Here is a 25,126-nt window from a genome sequence, read left to right on the forward strand (position 1 = left end):
ATTCATTGCCAATTTCAATAAAAGGATGTACCTGCTCCTTCACGGACGCTAGAATAGTGGTGGCTGTGGTCTCGGATTCCATGCCTGGGCCAGTGGAGGCAGCTTCCTGGCGGGTCTGTGGTTGCCCCTCCTCCACCAGTGAGGCCTGCTCAGGAGCTGGCATTCCTCCTGCAATCAAGCAGGCAAAGGGTTAATACTTTCTTCTGGGCTCCCTTGCAGAAACTGGGGATTTGCAGATGGTTCCTAGCAACTACAATAGACTACAGTCTACACCACATGATCAAAAGCTTGTTAAATTGCCAAATTTTCTAAAGAGGTAATCAATAAGTAAATATGACTAACTTATCAAGAAACTAAATAATAAACACTCTAGATTGCTATAGGGGTCTGTTTTCAAAGCAATATGCACACACAAAGAGATCTACAAATGTTAACTGACATGAGAAGAATGTTTTACCAATTGCAGAAAAAGTTTTGCAACAGAAAAGACAGAGTTTAAAACCTAAAGAAGGCTTAAAAATAAAAGTCTGCTTATTTAATTGAAACAGAATGTATTAATAACTAGCAACAAGGTCATCGTTGGTGGAGTCTTACAGCTAACTTGGTTTCTTTAGAAGAATCTGATTATTTAAAGATAACAATGACTAGGAATGTGGTGTTGAAAAGAAAATCTACTTTTCAGGCCCATAGCTTATGACAGAAAAATAGGTTCTTGGCAGGAGAAGAGTGCCTTTCCTAAGACAACACATAGAGCAGTGTGTTTGCCAAGAGACTGATCTGACATGGACTTTCTACAATTTTGGAAAATGGGGGAAAAAATGCTTGCATAAAATGTTATACAAATTTTAATAACTCATGTACATGTCAGTCTCTGTCTTCTGAGTACAGTCTTTAATCATACCATGACATTAGCCTAGTGCCTGGCATATGACTCAATTAATGTTCACTAAATAAATAAATACATGAATGAAAGCTAATATACTTTCACTGCCTTATTCCAGTCATTAGGCAAATCCCACCAAGTCCTAAGATGCCTGAGAGACCCTATCTGTTTAGATGTGTCAGTCTGTATATTCATACAGAGACATTTGAGACTATAAATATTTTTCTCAACATTCTTCAGTTTTCTCTTGCAAATTACTCTACGATTATATTTCAATTTATAATCAATTAACTTCCACAGACTTCAAATTCTACAGTTTGATCTGGGACCTTTTTCCCCATTCCCTCGAATTTCAATGTCAGTCTTCTGTTTCCAAAATAATAATCTATAAGTAAAAGGGGAGATGTACATACCCTCTGAGCTCCCATCTTCTTCCCTACTCTCCTGGCTTCCACATTAGTGGAGAGGGTCTAAGTTTCGGGTTTCTGCTGGTTTTATTCTTGTCATATTAACAGGCATAAATGGACAGTGGGTCTGATTGGTTTATCTGTGCATTTCCCCCTGACACCAGCCTCACGAGTTCTCATTTTCACGGCGCATTAAGACCTAAATAGACTTTGAACTGAAAGCAGGATCTGCTCAAGTATGAACAGTAGAAGGATCCTGAGGCATGAGATGAGAGGGTCTAGGGTCAAAACCTAAGTGCACTGGGGCAAGTTTCTAGCTCGCTTAGCCTCACTTCCTCACCAATAAAAATGGCTAGTACTTTATACACTGTAATAATTTTACAGCAATCTATACTTTTTAGTATATGTGAAATGCTTGAGATATAAAACAAATATTATTAACTGAATACAATTTTTTCTCTATCAAGTACTCATTAAAGAGAAGATAAAAGGTCTATAAAGAAAAAAAATGCTACACAAAGATCCTAGATTAGCATTTAAGGCAAGTCAAGATATAAAAGTATTCTAGCCATTGAAAAATTACACACCTTAAAATAAGCAGATGGTTGCAAAGAACAAAAATGTTACTATGCAACAGTGAAACAAATAATGCCAAGAATCAAAAATTTTAAATGTCAAGAGTATAATATCTTGAAACAACCAGTGTGTAAGAAGGAAAGAGAAGGAAAAATTCAGTGAACGCAGAGAAGTTGAGAAAAGGAGAAACAGAAGTGTCACTGGGGAAGCAATTATTAATATAAAAGGAGCCTTATTGTTTAAAAGATGTAGAATGACACTACTGTTATTGTAGTATATCACCGTGAAGATATCATACTTAATTTCACAACATTTATCTTGCTGATCCTGCTTCCCAGGACCAATGAACCTAGAGGAGCATTTTCTGAGGACCACTCTCCCAGGGTCACTGAACATCACGAGGCTCATCAGCTAGCTGACACAGCAACAAAGGATCAAGGTAAAAAAGGGTCAGAGAGCTTGTAACTGTGTAAAAGAAACTAATACAATGCTGACAAACTTGGGAGGAGAGGAAATTTTCATAGGCATGGATGATATCTATTCTGATTCCTGAAAGGTTAGGACACATCACAGGCCACCATGAACAGTCACTGGATGGGGAGCAAAACCAATGGTATCTGTCATTACTGAGGGTGACACTTCCCTACCCCTCATCTCTGGAGCAGTGTCAAAATGCCACAACCAACATGGAGCAGGCAAGGGATACCACTGGGCTGACAAGCTATAAACCTATAAAGGTTTTCTACTCATTTTCTTGTAGTTTTCATAATTGTAAGATCATTTAATAAATTGGAAAATATCAAGTTAAGATTGAAGTCACATAATAATATTATTGCTCCATTCCACTGGCCAAAAAAAAAAAAAAAAAAGAGTACTTATATCCTAAAGAGACTGTGAGAAATTAGGCCTCAAGCTTCCCTCAGTGAACTCAATTTGCCTGATTTGAGTGATCACATTGAGGAGACCTGAGAAATCTTACAGATAAGTTGCTGAACCATTTTTGAGGGTTCTACAGAGAATGAAGATGTGCCAGAAAATTGGAAGGAGGAAAATGCCATGGCTGTTTTTGGAAAAAGAGAAGGTAGACTCTCACATTACAAACTACAGAGCTAGACACAGATCTTGGGTGAGATTCTTTAAAGGATTTTAACAAAGAGGAGATTTGTGATAACTAAAATAAAGCACCAAAGAAAAGTCATGTTGGCAGCAAATCACACTGCTATGTGTGTACCTCTGCAACAATCTTGCATGTTCTTCCCATGTACCCCAAAACCTAAAATGCAATTAAAAAAAAAGAGAGAGAAAAAAAAAAGAAAAGTCATGTTAAGCTGGTCTAGTTTCTGTCTGCAGCAGTTTAACTATGGAAATGCAGTGTTGCCCAAATGCTAGTATGTGTGTATGATATTAGAAGTCCTCCATAACATTGTTATTAACATAGAAATGGGGCTGGAATAAGGGCAACCACTGACTTCAACAATCTATAAACAGATGAATGAAATACATCAATCTATAGAAGTTTCTAATGTAATGCCAGATTTTTGACCTTGACCCAACCCTACTAAATGTTCCAGCCATGATATCAATACAAGTCATACACAAGTTCTTCAATGACTAAGAAGAATATTGAATTGACCAGATGAACATAAAATTAAAATATATAAAAAAATACTGCTACACTGCAGTAATGAGCTGCCTCTAATGAAATTAAAAATAACAGGAACAAATACAAGGTCCTGTATTTAGGTTAGCTCAGCAGCACGTTGGGAAAGAAATGTAGGCATTTCAGGTTCAAGAGCAAAATGAGTGAACCATAAGTGAAACAAGGCTGCCCAAACCTAAGGTGATCTTATGCTTTGTTGCTATAAGTTGTTAGGAATGATAAAAAGGGGGTAAGTGAGCTTACAACTTTCCTTCAGGCTCCCTGGGACATAACTACTTCCAGTTAAGGATGGCACATTAACAGGAATGGACACACGTGCCTGTAATCCCCGCTACTCAGGAGGCTGAGGCAAGAGAATTGCCTGAGCCCAGGAGGCAGAGGTTGCGGTGAGCTGAGGTCTCGCCATTGCACTCCAGCCTGGGTAACAAGAGCAAAACTCCATCTCAAAAAAAAAAAAAGGGATCCAGTCATTATTTCCAGGCAAGGGGACAGGGAGGATGTGAATGACACAGCTCCTGTTCTTCATGAGCTCAAAGCTCACTGGGAGACATGACAGGGGCAGTTAATGGAACAAGAAGAGAAAGTCTGACCTGAAGAAGAAAAATCCAATGTTGACAAGCAGGTGTCTATAAGCCTCTGAAGGAGGGTTTTTAGGTTATAATCCCAAAAGCCAGACTAAAAACTAATGGTTTTGTAACAAACGTGTATTAACCTATATTATTACTATCTTTATATTTGGAATCAAAGTTAAAGACTGGAGCAATAATGAAGGCCTTTCCTTTTGGAGCTAATAGTCAAATGCTTAAAATTTCAAGAACTGATTGCTTCTGAAGGTGGCACATTGCCATGATGAGAGATCTTTAATCAGAGTCTGGATGATGATTACAGGAGAGATAGTGTAGCAGAGATGCTGCACTGTGTGTGTGGCAGAAAGAGGAAACTAAACCTTGAGACCGACACTAAGATTAAACAAGTTCTACATTCTGAACAGATGTGAATGTTCCTCAGGAGTTTTCAAAATGTTTTCTACCGTATCACACTGTCTCTGTATCAGGCCAGGACCCGGGCCTTCCCTTAGGGAATGGTGGGTGATACTGGAAACTGTAGCATTAGCTGGTTTTCTCTTTGACTATACAAAGCTCAGAGATGAATTTACAACCAACTCTTACACGTGTGGGTATGCATATCAGTGTTCTCATTTTATCCCAGCCTTTACTTAAAAAATGTTTTATTTGTCCAGGTCTCCTTTTTAAATTCATACCATTAGACTGAATTCTTTTGAGGCTCCTAAAACACTTTTTAAGAGGGGGGCTGACTATGAACAGCTGCGTATTTTCATCATAATCTTTACTGAACACAAAGAGGCTCATATGTGAAACTGTTAGTATAATTATATGTGTGTGCATGTATGTATCTTAATTTTATATTCAACTATCAGTGAGTAACAGGCAACTTTTCTGCTCAAGGCTGCAGACCACATATATTTTAGTATGATTACTGAAGGCTTTCTTGGCATATTATAGATATAATATATAGGTACAACCTATTATTCAATATATATAATCTCTTTTACCACAGCTGATAATAGTCCACAAAATCATCTGTGTTAAATTTTCCAGAGATGGAAAATCAATTAAATCCTGAATTTTCTCTACTTAATTCCCTTCTACTCTCCTTACATTTTTGGTGAAAGCATACCAAGTACACTTTATTTCATCTTTTTATTAAAGTAAGTTGGACTCCAGTTATTTTTCCCTTTCTTTTTTGAGTTAGTTGTCTGGAGTATAACATATAGTTGTCATTATAAACACTCAGAAAAATGTTGATGAGAACCACAATCTCAAAACTGATATGACAAAATAATGATGCCTAAGAATAAATTAAGAAAAAATAAAGGTTAAAAATGTGAATATTTAAATCTGATTCCAAACTTAAGTGTACTACTAATGTCAGACAAGTGTATCAAATAAGTATTAGATTAACAAAATATTTTAACAGTAATAAGTAGAAAAAATTACTAAGAGTATCATCATATAGCAAAGATAAGTTTCTTTTTGCTTTACTTGCAATGAAGCTAGAACAAATATTGCAGAAGAATGAAGTACTAGGAAAATAAGAATTTGCTTGAAAAGTTAAACATCTTCAGGAGCATATGGAATCAAGTCTAGAATTCTAAAAGGAGTATCAGATAAACTTTTTGCATTTATATTTTAAAAATATCCTGGAAATAGAAACATAACCAGAAGCTGCAACTCTTTAGGAGGATTAGAGGTAGTTGCATTCTAACCTTCTTATCAGGCAGTTCATAAAAAATTCAAATTTCTTGGCAAGAATTTGTTTAGAAGGGAGTTCTATGCCAAACAGCATAGTAGTTCTAGAAAATAATCTATGCATAGTAATTGTTTTTGATTTATGAATTTATTTTTACACTCAAAATATCACCGCAAGATAACCTGGTTTAAAAAAAAATGAAGCAAAAGGTTTGTACAAAGAGGAGAAAATCTAGCTGGCCAATAATGAAGTTCTCAACCTTATTAGTAATTAGGAAAATTAATTAGGAACATTAATATTTCAACGAGTAGTCAATACAGAAACTCCAGAATGGTAAAACCATATCAGATTTTGGTGAGGATATGAAACAATGGTAACTATCCCACGCTGCTGATGAGACTGTAAATCGGAACCACTTCTTGGGAGTCTAATTTGGCATCTTCTCATAGAGTTGATGACATATAAATTCTGTAGCCCTGTAATTCCATTCCTGATTAAGCAGAGACACTCTTGTACATGGACACCTGGAGAGTTACAGAAATATGTTCATGGCAGCACTCTGTGAAAGCCATCAGTTGCTAACAACTCAAGTGATCATTCACAGCAGTATGGATAAATACAATGTAATATGTTCATGCAATGCATTTCACCTATAGAAATAAATGAATGAACCAAACCTCTATAAAACAAGGATGACTGTCAACCATAATACTGAATAAAAGAAGCAAGGTGTAAAAGAACACTAACGGTCAGATTCCATCTACGTAAACTTTAAAAATAGGTAAAATAAAACTATGCTTATTAAGAATGCATACACCAGGTAGCAAGGAAATGACCTTCACCTAAGTCAGAGGAGTGGCTATCTCTGTGGAGAAAGGGGGCTGTGATCTCAGAGGGGCACATGAAGAACCTCTAAAGTGCTGGCCTGACATGGGTGGCAGTTACATGGGTGTGCTTGCTTTTAATATTTTTAATTGTATGCATATTTTATGTACTTCTATGGTTTTTTCATAAAATGGAAAAAGAATAATATAGTGGAGTAAACATGACATGGTATTAGATGCAGTTTAGAAATAAAATAATTTAGAATATTTCAGTGATGATAGGCAGAAAAGTAGTAACTTAAATACTAAAGATTATCCACATTTAAGAGAATTAAACTACTTCTGGTTTTAAAACTAGACTAAATATAATTTTATGAGGTATAAATGCCTAGAAAAAAATCCACTTCAATAATGAGGCTTATGTTGCAAAATATCATGCCCTCAGCCCTGTATACCATTCAATAACAATTTTTGAAAATAAAACACATGATCAATGTGTAACACCAGAGTCAACACGTTTCGCACCCTGCGTGGCTGCTCACACTGTGTCTTATGTGAATGGTGCTCCTCTGGTCTTATGCAGCATTGACTTGGCCCCTATAATGCAAGGAAAACACTGCCAAAACGGTTAATGAAAACCGGAAATTCTTCTTGATAAACTTGAGCATTCTGATCTTTCCCCAAAGTATCTTATTTCTTATAGAAAAGAAGGAAAAAAAGAAAATCTTTATGAAAAGTGGTACAGGTTCATTTTTTTTTCTTTGTGAGGATTCAGGATCCTTTCTAGCACCATAGATGCTAGGAGGAGAAGAAATGGAAATCATGACAAATCCAGAACTGTACCTGGATTGTCAGAGTATACAAAGACAGGATGGAAGTAATCAATAGAGTAAAAATGTAATTAAAACTCTGAGGGTGGGGAGACTAAATGAAGAGGCAAGATGAGCACAAATTTTGACCTTTCCCCGACTTACAACTCCATGAAATAATAGGAAAGGCATTGTCTCATTTTTAAGATAAGAAAATTAGCCAGTCTAGAAATTTAAAACATGTCATCAGTGTGCCAAAATGTCAGAAAGATCTGTAATAAACCTTTGGCAAGGCAACCAGAGGAAACCAGAACACAAAGAGGCAAAGGCTGACTCTCAGGCCTGAGGCCAACGTCAGGAAAATCAAGGGGAGAGAGTGTGTAGCTAGATGGTCAGCCCCTACCCTGCCGGCACACAAGCATTTTGTCAGTGGCAAAGAAGAGAATTAGACAGAGCAGGCCTCAGACACTGATACCAAGAAGGGACCAAATTCCCCAAACAGAAGAAGTAAAGTGTAATGGGAAGAATTAATATCTTTGGTGCTAAAACTGAAGACGGTATGTAGGAAAGAGAAACAGCCAGAAACCTTAAACAAAAAGTTTCAGGGTAAAAATGAAATCTTAATCGTGAGATGAATAGCAAAATGAATTTCTAAAAACAGAGTATTTCATAAGAGTGATCTAAATAATTATCTCAGAAACAAACAAAAAAAAAGTGAGATTTTTTAAAAAAGATAAAAGAACAGTTTGGGGACCAGAGCTTAGATGCAGGAATGACATCTGTTTACTCCAAGTTCTTGGAAAAGAGAAAAAAGAAGAAAGAAATGAAAATTCCCAGAGCTGAAAACAAATCACTTAAAATGAGACAATAAGTGAATAAAATGAATGAAACAAATAAGCTACATCTGGACCAAGCCACTGAAATTTCTAGGTTCCAAAGATAAAGAAAAAATTAGATATGTTACTACAGAGGAAAAAAGAAACAAAATCAGATTAGCATCAGACATCTTCTCAATTATAGCAGATTTAGCAATAGCTTCCAACCAAGTACTGACCAAAAATTATGATTCAAATATGAAGGCAAAATAAAGGTATTTTAGGATACACCAGGACTCAGGCAATTTAACAAAAGGAAGTTCTGTAACCAAAATCACCCAACCCATAATGCTGAATAAAAGGAAATTCTGCAACAAAATAACAAATATGACAGAGGAAGGCTTAGGACACAAGAAACAGTGCAAATGATTTCAATTTTTTTTAGCAAAAAATTGAAGATTAAACCTACATACCTTCCAAGTAGTTATCAACATGAGAGGAGTGAGGAGCTGATGAAAGTGAAATAAGACTATAGTGTTCTTATTTTATCTCAAGGGGAAGAAGTATGTAGAGAGTAACTCCAGGTGACTGCAATTTTGCTGATCCTCTCAGGAGGGAGCATTTACTGCCCCACCCCTGGAATCTGGGGCTGGCCATGTGACTTGCTTTGATCACAGAATGCAGCAGATATGATCTTGTGCAACATCTGAAGCTAAATCTTAACAGGACTAACAGCTTCTTTTGAAACCTGAGATCACTAAACTGTGAAGGAACTTGGGATTAAAAGAAGCCACGGACACAGAAGCCCAGCAATCACAGCCATTGCAGCCAAGACCTCAGAATACGCATGTAAGGCAGGCCATGTTAGTCTTGCCCTGACGTACTCACCAGCTGACTGCAGGCACCTGAGTGAGCCTAGATCAGACCAGAAGAACCTCCTTCCCAACTTAGAAACTTGTTTGAGCCACTGAGATTTAGGATGGCTTGTTACATGCTGAGTAAGTCAGTACTACCTCAAATAACCAACAAGATAGATGATAGGAATACAGAAAAAAAAATGTAAACTTATTTTTTCAGTATAATATTTGATGTACTGAATTATCTTATTTTCTTTTGTTTTTTTGAGACAGGGTCTTGCTCTGTCACCCCAGCTAGAGCACAGTGGTAGGATCTTAGCTCACTGCAGCCTTGACCTCTCGGGCTCAAGCAATCCTCTCAGCTCAGCTTCCTGAGGAATTAGGACAACAGGGCCATGACAGCACTGAGCTAATTTTCATATTTTTTTGTAGAGTCAGGGTTTCACCAGTTGCCCAGGTTGGTCTCAAACCCCTGGGCTCAACCTATCCACCTGCCTGGGCCTCACAAAGTGCTGGGATTACAGGCATGTGCTACCATCCGGGCCCTGAATTATCTTACAAGTATTATTTCTTTAATGTATTATTGATCTACTTATGGACCAACCACACTATAAACCAGGTGTAAAAGTACAAAGATAAATAAGACCCTGAACTCCCATCCAACTTACAATCTAAAAGGCACAAGACAAATTAACAAACTACAATAAAATGCAGCTTGAGATAAATGAGGAACCAGGAGCTGAAACATAGACGGCAGGAGCTCAAAAGAGTTTCAACAGGAGTGCATAAATGAAGACACTATTCTAGGTGGGGGCAGAAGGACCCAGGCGGAAAAAAACCCATCTATAATGTAGTAATTAATTTATTTTATTTAAAAATTAAGCTTTTTTTATTTTAAAATTTGCTTTAGGTTCAATAGATTCCTAAAAACCTCCCTAGACTGCTGTTTCATGTCATTTGTAATTAGGGTATGGCAAACCATATCAAATCTCGATCTGTTTAAATAAAAGATTTGTTTTCATCATTAGTTTTTCATATCAAATGCTAGTGTTAACAAAGATTAAAGACTAATGAAATCACTAGCACAGCACATATGGGGATTAGAAATATGGCAATTTATATGTGAATTACTAGAGGCAATAAAAACAAAGTAAAATTGTTTCAAGACTTGAATATTTTTTAACAATATTTGTAAGGTCTACTAAAAAATAAGAAAAGTAGGCCAGGCACAATGGCTCACGCCTGTAATCCCAACACTTTGGGAGGCCAAGGTGGGTGGATCACATTAGGAGTTTGAGACCAGCCTAGCCAACATGGTGAAACCCCATCTCTACTAAAAATACAAAAAATTAGCCAGGTGTGGTGGCAGGCACCTGTAATCCCAGCTACTCAGAGGAAGCACTTGAATCAGGGAGGTGGAGGTTGCAGTAAGCAAAGGCCACACCACTTCACTCCAGCCTGGGCAACAGAGCCAGACTCCGTCTCAATAAACAAACAAATAAATAAATAAATAAAAAGTATATAATCCGGTGCACTTGCTATCTTCCCTAGTGGTTGTCTTTTTAGCCCATACTGGTTTTTCTTTCTACATGAACTAGCTAAAATGATTTTTCAGTGTCTTGGGATTTACACGAGGCTGTTTGGCTAATCATAACCTAGATGATCTGCATGAGACTTCTATTTAAATTATACATTAATTCATTTGTAATTTTAAAGATTCAATTTTAAAATTCTCAAAGTGTGCTCCCTGGACAACTTCCAGCATCTCAAAATGAGGTTCCTAAGGTTAGCAAGTCTGGTAAATAGAGCAGAGCATGCGTCGTCTTGAAAAATCCCTAAGAAATTTGTTAAAGTGTGATCTGTGCACCACTTGTGCTGGCTGTGGTTTGGAACTTGTAAGAAATGCAGAATTTCTGGCCCACCCAGACCAAAGAAATCACACTTTTCATCTGGATCAGATCCCCAGTGTTTTGTATACATATTCAACTTTGAGAAGCACTGGCGGGGAGCATCATAAAGACTCCAAGAAGTCATGAAACAAATGAACCTGGTTAACCTCACCTAATGCCACTTATCAACATTTATTAACCGAACACCCTCACATGTTTTTTTTTTTTTTAAGAGATGGGTTCTCACTCTGTCATTCAGGCTGGAGTGCAGTGGCACAATCGTAGCTCACTACAGCCTTGAACTCCTGGGTCAAGCAATTCTGCCACCTCAGCACACACTACCATGCCCAGCTAATTTTTAATTTTTTTGTACAGACAGGTTCTCAATATGCTAGCCAGGCTGGTCTTGAACTACTGGCCTTAAGCAATCCTCCTAGCCCCGCCTCTTAAAGTAAGGTACGCGCCACCATTCCAGCCAACCCTCTTTTTTTTTTTTTTTGAGGATCATCTATTAACATTCTGAGGAACATACTTTGGGAAATTCCACAATATGATAATCATTATCATTCATGAGCAAATGTAGATGGAAAGAGACACTATTCCATCCTTCACAATTTGGCTTTTCTCAGCTTTTCCAATGATGTTGGTCTATTAAAGAAAAACATTAATACTTTTAAGAAATGGTACAGAAAAATTAAAGCTCTTTTCAATAAATATTCCTGCTGACAAAAATATAAAATAGTATGCTTGCTGAAAACTGGGTACCAATTTTTTTTTTTCAAGAGACAGGATCTTGCTATGTTGCCCAGGCTGGACTCAAACTCCTGGGCTCAAATAATTTTTGAGCCCTCGGACTCTCAAGTAGCTGGGACCACAGGTGCACCTCACCATACTTGGCTTAAATTTATTGACAACTTAGCCCAAAAGTAAATGAGTACATGATTTTCCAGAAAAAAAGCCCACTCTACATCAGACCAGGTACAAGTTTTAGCTATTTTTTCATGCTTGTTTCATGGAAATGACCCTGGTGTACTGTATACTCTAGTACTTTGATTGGACAGATCAATTCCTCATCTGGGATATACAACAATATGCCCAAAACATGTCTAGTTTAGGACAGATGTTAATTTGTTAGGTGCTCTACTAAAAGCAAAGGCAAAAAAAGCAAAGTCAACAGTTTTGAATTTAACATCAGAAACGTCGATTTTATACATGTTTAAAGTCTCTTAATAATGCTGATTTAAGCCATGATATATTAAGTAATTTCCAATTTTTTTTTTCTGAGATATGGAGTCTCACTCTATCACCCAGGCTGGAGTGCAATGGTGGGATCTCAGCTCACTGCAACCCCTGCCTCCTGGGTTTAAGTGATTCTCCTGCCTCAGTCTCCCAAGTAGCTGGGATTACAGACATGTGCCACCACAACTGGCTGATTTTTAGTAGAGATGGGGTTTTACTATGTTGTCCAGGCTGGTCTTGAACTCCTGACCTCAGCTGATCCACCTTCCTTGGCCTCCCAAAGTGCTGGGATTACAGGCATGAGCCACCTCACTTGGCTTAATTTGCAATTTTTTAAAGTAGATCTTTAGAGTAAAAGAAAAAAAAATCCCTTGATTTTAAAAGATAGTTCTTAAAAAGTACCACAGATTCTCAGTTGTGGTAACATTCTTTCTGCCTGGTCTTCGGCAGGTTAGAGAAATGATGGTTAGCTCTCAGTCTCCTTTATTCCATTTAGATTCTGTGTGCTTAATACTATCTTTAATTTTCAAGAGTCAAATGCATTTTCACATTTAACATCTCCAAACAGCTTTCTGAAGAAAGTACAAGAAAAAGTAACAACCACTACAAAGTTTCTAGAATTTTGTGGATCACAGATGGAGAATGCAATGGACTGGACTATAACCTATTTACTTTTCCGCAATGAGACTTCGTCTCAAACCATACACTCTTGGTTCAGTGATGGCAGGGGCTATTTTCATATGGATTGTCACCACATTCTCGGCAGATCCAAAAGTGCCTAAAACACAGTAGGTGTTCAAAAGTGTTTGTTCAATGGGAGCATGAAACAAACTGAGGGAAGGCATGACAATATATTTGTGTTCTCACTGAAAACACATTTATACACCAGATGATGTTAGGTTTTGTGGCCATTATGATGCTGAAAGAGCTGTCTAGCAGGAACAAAAGGAGTAAAAATAGTGTAATAAATGCAAGAGTAAATATGCATAAAATATACCACCACAGAAGTGAGGAGAGCTCAACTTCGCATGGGAGACCAGGTCAACAGGGAAGATGAGACTTACCACAAAGACATGGAGGCATAAAACACCACAGCATGCTGCGTTCAGAGAATGCCAACAGTCTAAAATTGGAGTGGAAGTGGGGTGGGGGAGAAAAAGAGGAAGAAAACTCTGGGGTTGAGAAGACGAAGGAACAATAAGGGCAAGGAAAGACATGGATTATCTACACAGCCTTTAAATTTGTCTAAGATGATGGTGAAAGCTGAGGCAAAGAGTCAAACTGAATCAGGTGTCACTGCTCCCAGTGAAGGTGGTAATGTGACCTGGAGTTAGAAGAGAGTAAATGTTAGATGATGTCAATTTAGGAGTACTGGGGAAATGTCTGGAAGGTCTGGTGAGGAGCTAGGAAGCAACCGTGAGAAAAAGACTTTCAAGACATCAAAAAGAACAAATCTCCAACATCTGTAAAAGAAAACAATTATTCTTCTATCCTTCATGTGCCAAATCCCTGGGGGATACAATTATGAATCTAATCCTAGGAAACCTCATCCTTCCTTGTCTACAAGGTAGATGCAGCAGGGAGCTGCTCCTCAAAAAAATCAAGAGAAAGGAAACAAGCCTGCTTTAGGAGAAGAAAATTAGAAAAATCAATAAAATGAGACTGGAAATGGGAGGAAATAAACTAAGAATCAGTAAATGTATCCCCCCCGCGAAGAGCTCTAAACTATCATCAAGGAACAGACTCTAACATGTAGACCAAAATCAGATTATGATTATGACTTATCACATGAGATTGCTGCCATAATTGGAGAAGGGGATAGGCAGTATAAAACACAGAAAAGGAAAACCTAGATTCCTGCCCTTCCCAGAGAAATAAAAACAAGTGAGATTCCAAGAAAGATCTTCACTCTCAGGGACAGAGATGGTCCTGAGATGAACTCTCTTCACCTATGTCTTTCCCTTTGACAAGATTCTAAGTTTACACTAGCAACAGTCACCCTGATCCTAGAATTTGGCAAATTTGGATGTTTTGATAATTATGAATTAATAAATTTGTGTTCTAGTTTATATATTAATTACTCCAGGTTCTGAGAACTGTAAAACCAAGGAAAGGCTCAGGACTGCAGTGACTTCAAAGCTCCGTGATGTGACTTTGGGGAGGTCTTGTCACTACTGATGGTTGTTTGCCACAGACAATAATCTAGCTGATTATTCCAATCCAAAAATTTAAGAAAGAGTTAATACGAACCTATACAAATGGAAAGGCTGGTTACATCTACTAGTCACTCTAGAACATGATGGAAATATACGTCTATTAGTCACTCTAGAACATGATGAAAACAGCTACATGCTCATTCACAAGTGTATAGTGGGACAGCTGATAGAGTAAGTGTTCCGTATCACATGGGCACACCACAGCTTCTCAGTCAGAATCTGCTCTCACTCACAGAGCTGGCTGAGAATGTTGCATATGCCAAGCGTTCCACACATCTCTACCACTGTTGTGCAATGGCTGTGCTCATGCACTGCATCACAGCCATGAGCATGCTGATTAGTTGCTCTTCTTCCAATATTCATGGGCTTACATCAACTTTCCCAAAACAATGCCTTAATTCTGAGATATCGTCTATGTCTAATAATCTGTTTAAAGTTTGTTTTCACAGCAGTGTATTTCCATTTCACCTAAAGGGCAGTTTCAAAACCAAGAACCGAGATACATGGGTTCAGTATTCCATATGATATCCAGAAATGACATAGGCAATTATTCCAATTTTGTATGTTTTAAAATAAAGCCTGCCCTCATTAAAATAATAGTGGTTTGTGTGTTTCTAGTCTGATCATCCCAAGAGCACAGATGCATGTAAATGCATATATAATCGAATTATCTTCAAATACGTTCTAAGCAACCAGAAATACTCTTTAGACAAGGTGTACCAAATTTTTTTAAAACACTGAGTTATGATTCATGCCATACCATTCTTTCTGGCTTTAATACTACCCATTTTGAGGACAATATGGTATACTCAGCATTTTTTTTCTTAAACACCCAGTGGGGCTGATTCAGAGTGAGGTATCTTTTATGACTAGCTGTATTTGCATGTGCTTCTACATCATGTGTAAAATTTAAATGCCATTTCATAGTCAGAGAAAAGGTAAACAATCATGTTCTACATGAAAGCTTGTACAAAAATAAAATTACAAATCAAAATATTTCATTTTGAAAATTTATTCCTAATTGGTTGGTTGGGCTCTCTCTTTCTCTCTCTGATAAATACAATTTGTTACAGTTTTCTAGAAGGAAATTATGTCAGGTCACAGTTAATTGAGCAAATACAGTTCATCAGATAAATACCAGATTACATTTTTCAAAGTTAAAGCAAATTTTCCCATCTACTAATTTCTTCCAAAGGACAGAATATTTGTTTTGTAGTACTGGTAAATTATAGTATTCAAATAAAATTGTTTAACCAAAATCCCACTTTTGATCAGCATAATACACTACGTACAGAAAATAAAGAGTAACTTTTTTTTTTTTTTTTTTTAAATACAGAATCTCACTCTCTCCCCCAGGCTGAAGTGTAGTGGTGCAATTTCAGCTCACTGGAATCTCCACCTCCTGGGTTCAAGTGATTCTCATGTCTCAGCCTCGTGAGTAGCTGGGATTACAGGTGTGTGCCACCACGCCCAGCTAATTTTTATATTTTTAGTACAGACAGGGTATCAGCATGTTGGCCAGGATGGTCTCAGTCTGTTGACCTTGTGATCTGCCCACCTCGGCCTCCCAAGTGCTGGGATTACAGGTATGAGCCACCGCGCCCAGTCCCTGATATGGGTTTTGGCAGAGCTCTGCATGTTCCCTCCTGTCCAGCTCCCTCCTGGGTTCCACCTTCACCACACTCAGGCTCACAGAGGCCTTCCCCTACCACTCTGTGGTCTGACACAACAGGAATTGAGCTGAACTTTGAAGAATGAGGAATGGTGAGATCCAAGTAGAGCAGATGCAGTACAGAGATCACTAAAGAAATCTCTGGCAAAAGCTAGGTGTCAATTTGGAAGGGGTCCCTCTGCACTGCTTGGCCCCAAATGGTGGGCACAGTGGGCATTCTTGCTGAAAGCAGTTCTCCTTCAACACAGCCACCCTAGAACAGGTCCATTCTCATGCCTTCCATCAGCTGCCTGGGCAGGGGAAGTGGACTCATCCTACACCACCCGCCCAGCCCAGCCCAGCCCTCCTGGAGCTCCAACCCTGCTCTTCCTGTCATTTCAAAGTCCACAAGCAAGTAACAACTTCACTACCACCTGAATCACCAAACCATTTCTTCCTTTGACACACACACACACACTTTGCAAGTGCCTCATCCTTAAGAAGACATTCATTAATGTGTCCTGAAATTGCCTTTTTTTCCTTGACTCACTTCTCTAGTCCAACCAATCTAGTTCAAGTCTTAGCAATACGCAATGCTCCCTTTCACCCACTCGTATTTGCTCTTTAAAATGCCCCCACATCATTTTAGATTTAAGTTTAATAAGACCAAGATCCCTGTCTTCTATGTCTGTATTTTCTATGATGTCTAACACATGTTCTGAGGCATTTAATAAAATACCTGCTGACAGAACTGGTTTTACTATTTGAGGAGCTGAAAATAGAAACTGGCACTATACTGCTGCACTTAGAGAAAAATGTTTAATATATTAGATTGGTCATATTCAGACACAAAGAACCACTGAAGAACCTGCTTTATTAATGAAGTCTTTTGTTCATTAGTTGGCACTAAAAATGTCAGAAAGAATCAGATTTCATTTCCAATCTTCCCATTTGGGTAACTTGTTTCCTTTTAGGTGAGGGTTTTGAATTTCTTAAATGAAGAATTTAGGGAAATAACCACAAGTCAAGGAAGCTACATTCCATCACAGGAGATAACACAACCTATATTTCTACATCAACACCTGCAGGCCTGGTGTACACGAAAGTGTACTTTTGATGTGACCCTAAAAACCAGAGCTATAATTCTACCAATAATCTAGAAAGCTGTTAACAAAGTCTTGATTGTCCCATGTCTCAATATACTGAAACATCACCTGTTCAGATTAAATAAGCAAGAAAATGAAAGACTAGATTGTTTTACTTCTTTAAAGACTTTTTTTATTGCTGCAAATAAAAATACAGAACTTTGTTCCCTGATTTGATGAAAAGATCAAAGCAGTATTTGGTGATTCTAAAACTATGTGGTAAAATACCTCAAAGGTTTTAACTGTGTTTACATCTCTAAAAATACTGTTACTTTAAAAAATTTGCTCTATACTTCATTTATTCAGAGTGCAAAGATAAAATATAAAATTGAACTGATCACAAATTCATATTCTAACAGAATCTAAGTCAAATGTGACATAATCAAATCTCAAAAATAAGTATTTTCAGTTTAAAATATTGTGATATTCCTGAGACGCATATTCGTGTCATTTTAATTTTTGGTGAGAGTGGGGGTGGGAGTGGAAATTTGCTTTTCATTAATCTGAAGATGATAAACTATAATTTGAAATTCACTGATAGGTAGATATTTCTCTTAGATACTAAAGAAAGTCCACCTAACGACCTCCAAAAGATGGAACATTCACCAATAAAGTATGGCATTACAGAGTATAAATAAATAATGATTAATAAATATTTAGAACCCCAGCAGTACAAAGAAAGAGAACACATGTTAGAGGACTTTCCACAGTCACTCCATAATCTCTCTACAATTAAGGTAGTGGTAGAAATATAAAATTTTGATGTCCAGCCTACTAGGATTATAAAGCCTGTGTTGAAAGTACCATCTGTTTACACGGAAGGATGTATGCTCACAATTCATGAGAATTACAGCAGCATATGTAATTTTTTGAACATCAGAAGATACCATGATAAATAAGACACTTAATCTAATGTTTAGCAAAGATAGAGCAAACTGACACTTCAATGGGGCAGAAAAAGAAAGTGAAAAGGCAATCTGCTCATTTTACAGTACAACAATTCTCTACTCTTTCTGAGTTACTACTGGTACTCTAGGAGCAGCTGGGTTTCTCGGTATCAATTTTCTACCTACACATCAATTATAATAAACTATTACAAAACCCATGCTAGAATTGTCCATTGGAGTTAGGAACCGCCTGGCTCAAGCAGTGGTTTCTAACTTTCCTTCACTGGCATCTTCATTTCTATTTTCAATTTCCTGTGTGGAATGTCTATGGGATGAAATACTCTTTGAGTGGGGGAATCTGAATGTACTTTATTAAAGGAGAAAGGCAGAAGTCACCCTGTGGCAGAGCCATAATAAGCAGAGGTAAAGGAAGTCCACTCCTGGCAATGAACCCAGGAATATTTCAATCATAGAAAGCTCACCATGGAGAGCAACAGGGTCATATTACTCTACATTCAGCCTGCAGAAAAAATTTAGAGAGCTTTTCCTACACAGCAATCCACACTCAAAGAAATTCTATGGACCCTGAGACCACACATTGCTCAATTCAACATATTAACTCGGTTCTTTTGAATTAAGTGAGAGAAACAAAGTAAGTTTCAGCAAGGTATCAATGTTAACATCAGCAGTGTGATGGTCAAAAAAGAAAAATTTTTAAAAATTAAAACATAAAAAACAGGAAGCCATGTCCATGCCTCTGTGAAGACTTGCAATCCATTTTCCTTCCAAAAGTAGCATTTTTCAAATGGGGAAATGTAAGCAAGGGAATGAACTGGGAAAGTGCCAGATGAAACACATCAGAGAGTTACCTGGAACACTCTCAGGTTGCTAGGACCGAGTTCCAGTTTCAAGGTACCCTGTTGATCTTCACCACTGTGATATCTAAACCAGCTGGCTTTGAATTTGCCTTCGACTAACAGCTGCCATGGGCAGCTACTGAAATTACATCACAACAAAGCTACTCCATTAGTAGCATAAACTCATCTTCATAACTTCATAGTGGAGAGTCACATAGCGAAAAACATTGAGAAGCAATTCTCTCTAGATTTGAATCCATGTAACTTGATTTATTCAGTATGTAATACCAATCATTTACGGATTGATATATCTGCACCACTGCAAAATCGATGGGTATAGAATGTAAAAAACGTCTAAGTAATGGGCATGTCATCTTGGCCTTCAGAGCAAAAGAAAGAACAAAACAGTCAGTGGCTGGATAGAATAGGCTTTATGTTGACCAGGAGAATCACATGACTATTTCCCACCCTTTCTTTCTATAATTCCATACTATTATTTAGGAGAGACAAATAGTAGCAGCAACCTAAAAACAATGTCCTCTAAAGTGAGTGCAACCATGAATAATAACCAGAAACTAAATATGATCCTTTTAGAAAACACTTAGCACTTCTTAACCAGTTTTGATATATCTTCTCTGATAAAAAATCAAATATTTTAACCAGAAGCTGGCTGACCCATCCATCTGAAAAATGAAATTGCTTCTACAGGCACTTCTTCACAAGATGTTGTATGAATACCCTAGTATGAGGGAATTGGGTAAAAGTTCCATTCTGGCCACATGTGGTGGCTCATGCCTGTAATCCCAGCACTTTGGGAGGCTAAGGCAGATGCATCACAAGATCAGGAGATCAAGACCACCGTGGCTAACATGGTGAAACCCTGTCTCTACTAAAAATACAAAAAATTAGCTGGGTATGGTGGTGGGTGACTGTAGTCCCAGCTATTTGGAAAGATGAGGCAGAACTGCTTGAACCAGGAAGCAGAGGTTGCAGTGAGCTGAGATTGCACCACTGCATTCCAGCCTAGGCAACAGAGCCAGACTCCTGTCCAAAAAAAAAGAAACAAAAGTTCCATTTAACATTCTATTCATATTGTCTTCAAAATTTTAGAATATTACAAATTATCTTCAGAATTTTCAAATGTTCCAATTCATAAAGTTTTCCTAAAAGGTTAAAAGTAGATGTAAATATAAATATTGAAGAGATTTATTGTGTCAATTCTTGATCAGATTTCAAAAATAACAGAATAGTATTTAAAGAGTAGAAACTATCACCAAGAAAGCCCTTGTACCAAACACACATTCAGTCAAAAAGTACCTGTGTCAGGGAGCCCTGAGGTCCTTACCTAATTTTTGTAGCTAAATTATATGGTAGCAACATATACTGAAGGACTGAGAACAGCAGCTTCAAATAACGTTAGAAATTAGAAGGACCTTGACAATCATCTAAGTGAGCTGGTCTGCCAAATTTTTAACTGTGTTAATACCCTTGGGAGGGAAAACTGATAGAAAAAATTATAAAAACAGGAGCTGCTCCTCTTAGGCCTTCTTCATCTCCACAATACCACAACCAGCGCGGAGACCTCCTGAAGCTTGGAGGAAGGCCATTTAACATCAAGGACTGCACCATAGAGGAAGGTGACTGGAGGCTCAAAGCCAGGGCATCACTTGCCCATAGTCTTGCTCCTGGGATCTTCCAATTGCCACGTGCAAGCAAAGCAACACACTTATGAAGGAAAGGCAGTCAGATCATCTAATCTGAAACTTTCTTCATATTTATACAACCATTCTTTTTAAAATTCACATTTCACAGTATAGCTTGGAAGAAAAATGTTTAGGCTTATTATTTTGCAAATGTTTTACTTAAGGTTTCACAAAACAGGGCTGTTGAAGCTCACAGTTGAGGGATGCCCTCCTGTGTACTTATGGTCTTCCTCACCAGACTGGATGGTGGAGAGGTGGGCCACAGGCACATTTCACACCCCACTTGCTCCACACCTGAACTTCCAGGGACAGCAGCACTCTACCCTTCCCTGCAACTACCTCCACACTTGCAGTTCCAGGCCCTGAGATGTCCTCTCCCCAGCTCTGCCCCTTTCTTCATTCTACGAGTCGCCTCACCAGAGAAGCCTTCCTTGACCTGACTCTGATCCTGATGAAGCTACCTCCCCTGCCACTCCAAAACCCTCACTTCTCCCGTCACCCACCCTGCTTCGTTTCTCACAATGCTTATCACCACCACCTAATACATCTCTCATCCTCCCTACTCCAATCTCAAAGAGAAGCTCCATTAGTACAGAAGAGACTTTGTTCACCAGCTTATCAAATGCAACAGCTGTCAGCAGGCAGCACCATACAGGAGGAAAAACCTGGGCCTCAGAGAAACCCTGGCCATATGACTAAGGTTCAATCTCCTGGTGCTCCCTAAGCTCCAAGAGTTCCTTAGCAGTTGTCTTTGTTTTTCCTGATAGGCCTACATTTGGCAGATGGGTGGTATCTAATACCTTGGTGATCACTTCTAGGCTACCCACTAAAAATGTTATTCTGGGTCCCTGAGCTCAGTTTTGATTTCATGTCCCCTAGTCATCAGCAGGGTTTCCTCCCAGATACTCAGCAAGCCTATAGCTGAACTCATAATCTTCCTATACCTGTATGGCTAACACAAGTACCTTTGCTATCAGTGCCTTAAGCCACTCAAAAGTTATTTAATTCACTTTTACAATATCCTCATTGTAAGTAAGCAGAAACAGAATAGAATTATTCTATAAGCATGCTATCAGTCCAGGACAGGAGTAGAACTCTTAATTTCCAAATTTCCACCTGAAAACACTATTAAGCTCTTCAGTCCATTTTCTCCTACAGAAGAAGCATCTTTGTGAAGACTGATACAAACAGATGGCTTGGCAATCTACTGTCACTCTTATCTGTTATCTAATCAAGAGGACAGCCATCAAAAACAGACACAACATCACTGAAATTGCACTGAAATAGTTGGAAAATGAAGCACTGAAGAGATTGAACATATTCAGTATCTTCAGAACTCACATAATAAACTTTGTTAGAATGCAATCACAGAGTATTGGAAATTCCTGTGAATTTGTAAGAGGGATATAAAAGTAGTACCTGATTTGCTATACACCTATGTTCCAGATTAGGTAATTTTCTTTTAAGGATATTTAGAAGATCATAAGGCCAGCGTGAATAAATTAACCTGAATCACCCCCAAAGAACTTTTAAGTTAATACTACCTATTCTAGTAAATAATTAAGTAACTACTAACAAGAGAAAAGTGAAAGCTTAATTTATGTTTAACTTGTCTCCTCTTCTAATAGAAGGGCTAAATTGCCAGTGGATAACCATCCTCAGGACTATAAGAATGAAAAACAAAGAAATAGAAAAGATCAATAAATCAGATCATTCTCAGATAGTCAAAGTTGGATCAACCAAGTTTTCAAGGAGTAAGTATTACACTGCCAGGAAGTGGGATACTTGTTCATTTGTTCATTCCAGTGTTTATTCAGTGTCCACTAAAATCAGGCCCTGGGCCAGGTACTTCATAGGAACTTGTTTATACTGACGTCCTAATAACTAACGCAAAGTTGACAGTATAAAAGTCACTGGAATGCTCCCTTCATAACCTTTCAAATTATTAAAGTAGCAAATGTACATTTAGTCATTTACCAAGTAATAAGTCACACTGTCAGCACTAAATACATTTAAATCAAAGTAAGAAAAATGCAATATTCTGAGAAGAAAGGGACGTTTAAAAGGAACTTTAAATATAACTTTGTGAACTATAAAATTTACAGCAAACCTTTCCTGTGTTCTCTTATATCTCAAATCCATTACTCAAAAAAAAAAAAAAAAAGGTATTTACCAAAAATTCTAAAGCAGTAGTTCTCAAAGTATGGTCCAGCACTATCAGCAACACTCCAGATCTACTGAATCAGAAACTCTGAGTACAGAACCTGGCAACCTGTTTTTAGCCATCTATCTGGGTGACTGTGATATACATGTATGGTTGAGAAACACCGTCCTAAAGTAACACATCATCAGGTAATACAACTGAACAAAATGCTCTCAGAATTGTGTATACAATTAAAGACAAAAAGGCAGTTTGGATGGTGGGGTTAAAATAGTTCTAAGTATATAAAAGATAAAAAGTTTGCACAGCTGCCAAAACCTCCAATAAAAAAGGTGTTTGAAATACTTGGAATGCCCAATATTTTAAAATGAAACTTCAGTGAGAAGTGGAAGATCTTAAGTTTGGAAAGCACAATTAAAAATTACAAGTGTACCCCAATTTATGAAAACAGGATTTGATAAAATATGAATTTATATATGGTAATACAATTTTATTTTACAAAAATATTACTTGCCCTATTACTCATGGGATTTACTTTTCATAGCAAGTTTCCTTAGTCTACCCTGGAAGTATTTGTTTATAAATTATCAAAATATTTTTGAATCCTAGGTGAGGTAGGAAATTAGAGACTAAAGGAAGAGTCAAGAGACTGCGCTGCTGAAGTGTTAGAGCCAGTCACCAAGTAAAAGTAGATTGAATGAAAAATAACACATTACCGAAATTCCTTTTGACATATCTTCTTCATGAGTTGATGTGCATCTATGAAATAGCAGAAGCACAGTAAGTACCGCTAACAAATTGGATGTTGCTTACATCATCTGACAAATGTCGCTTCCAAGAGCTGTTCCTATTCCTTCACATGTGTTACGGCTCAAACTTTTAATTAGGCTAAAGAATTCCTACAAGGGGAGGTTCCTAACTGGATTTATGCAAAACACATGTGGATAGCAAAGCTAAGAGAGGTATATGACATGCCTAAAGTCTTTAACACTTCTTAGCAAGAAATCCCACAGCGTTCTTAATATATAAATAGACGACCACAGAGCAGAAAGTCTTGAGGATTTGTGCAAAAACTTTATTTTAAAACAGACAGAACTTACTATTCTTTGCTTTTATGAATGTCTACTTCTATTCTTACAAAAACCATCTCTAACACAGTATAAAGGTTGTACTAAATGTAAATATTCTGCATCACTATGAATTCCTATCAGGATGAGAGTTAACCCAACTTTTGAACCACCTTTTGTGCCCATCTGCACCAACTCCATTTGGGCATTTCCCTTAAGGTGACTTGGAAAATGTATGTTTTACAGACTAGCTGGGCTATAGGGCTGGAAAGAAGTCAGGTGGTAGAAGGGATTTCAACTACAAGTGACTGCAGTGGTCCACAGTGGACCAGGAAGAAGGTGAGGGGTGATGACAAGACACTTCACTTGGAGACAGGCATGTGTTAGGGAACTGAAGGTGAGGGCTTCCATCACTGAAATTTAAAGCTCATGTGGACTTGAGAGACAATTCAAACTAAGATTTCCAGCCCAGGGCACTAACTTGGGAATGACAGCTCTAACTTCTTTGGAAGCTTTTTGGGGAGCTCTCCCCTACTAGGACTAGGAAGATATCAACCTCCAAAGAGACCAGAACCAGAACCAGAACCAGAATTCTTATGGACCCTAAGCCACAAAGGAGGAATCTGGGTTTGAAAGGAACTAGAGGTGATTTCTGTGTCCAGTGCTTTATTTCCAAGAACCATCATCAAGAACAGTTCCTAAAATATGACTAGTTCATTTGTTCTAACATCTTGAGATTTCATGATCATGGTTTTCAAAGTCCAAGTGGATGATCTCCTCTTCAGCATGAATGCAATAAAGCAAAGTCAATTAAGTGGGTTTCATTTCACTCTGTTATACTGAGACAAGTGCTTCTAGCCCTCAGAAAACCTTCAATAACATGGTAAGCATCATCAAACATGCTTTATACATACTGTTCAGACACTGCCTGATGCAACCATCATGTCCGTGAGGCACACATTCAGGAAAGCTGCTGAGGTCTTACACATGATCCTTAAGTCTTAACGACATCAAGGACTGAAAAGTAGGAAGATCAAAGCCACCTGCCTTCAACAGGAAAACCTTACGTGGCCAAACATCTGCATGGTGATACTGTGCATGTGCAGACAGAAGACATAAGAGTCAATCAAAATGGACACACAATAGAGATGGATATAATTCACAGATCTGTGAAATTTGCTTTGCCCTCACTGAGGTGTTTAAATCTCC

The 25,126-nt window shown here is 37.8% G+C and overlaps 1 protein-coding gene across 50 annotated transcripts in view; it reads right to left on the reverse strand.

Moving 5' to 3' along the window:
• PKP4 (plakophilin 4) overlaps positions 1–25,126 on the reverse strand; it is a 225,113-nt gene that overhangs the window by 154,311 nt on the left and 45,676 nt on the right. For all 50 annotated transcript variants that reach the window (XM_078327676.1, XM_078327671.1, XM_078327673.1 and 47 more), the window contains exon 2: positions 32–168. In XM_078327676.1, the coding sequence (XP_078183802.1) occupies positions 32–163 (132 nt within the window). In that variant the 5' untranslated portion in view covers positions 164–168. The remainder of the gene's footprint in view (positions 1–31; positions 169–25,126) is intronic.

The sequence above is a fragment of the Callithrix jacchus genome, chromosome 6, assembly GCF_049354715.1.
Source record: "Callithrix jacchus isolate 240 chromosome 6, calJac240_pri, whole genome shotgun sequence".
In the NCBI taxonomy this organism is placed as follows: domain Eukaryota; kingdom Metazoa; phylum Chordata; class Mammalia; order Primates; family Cebidae; genus Callithrix; species Callithrix jacchus.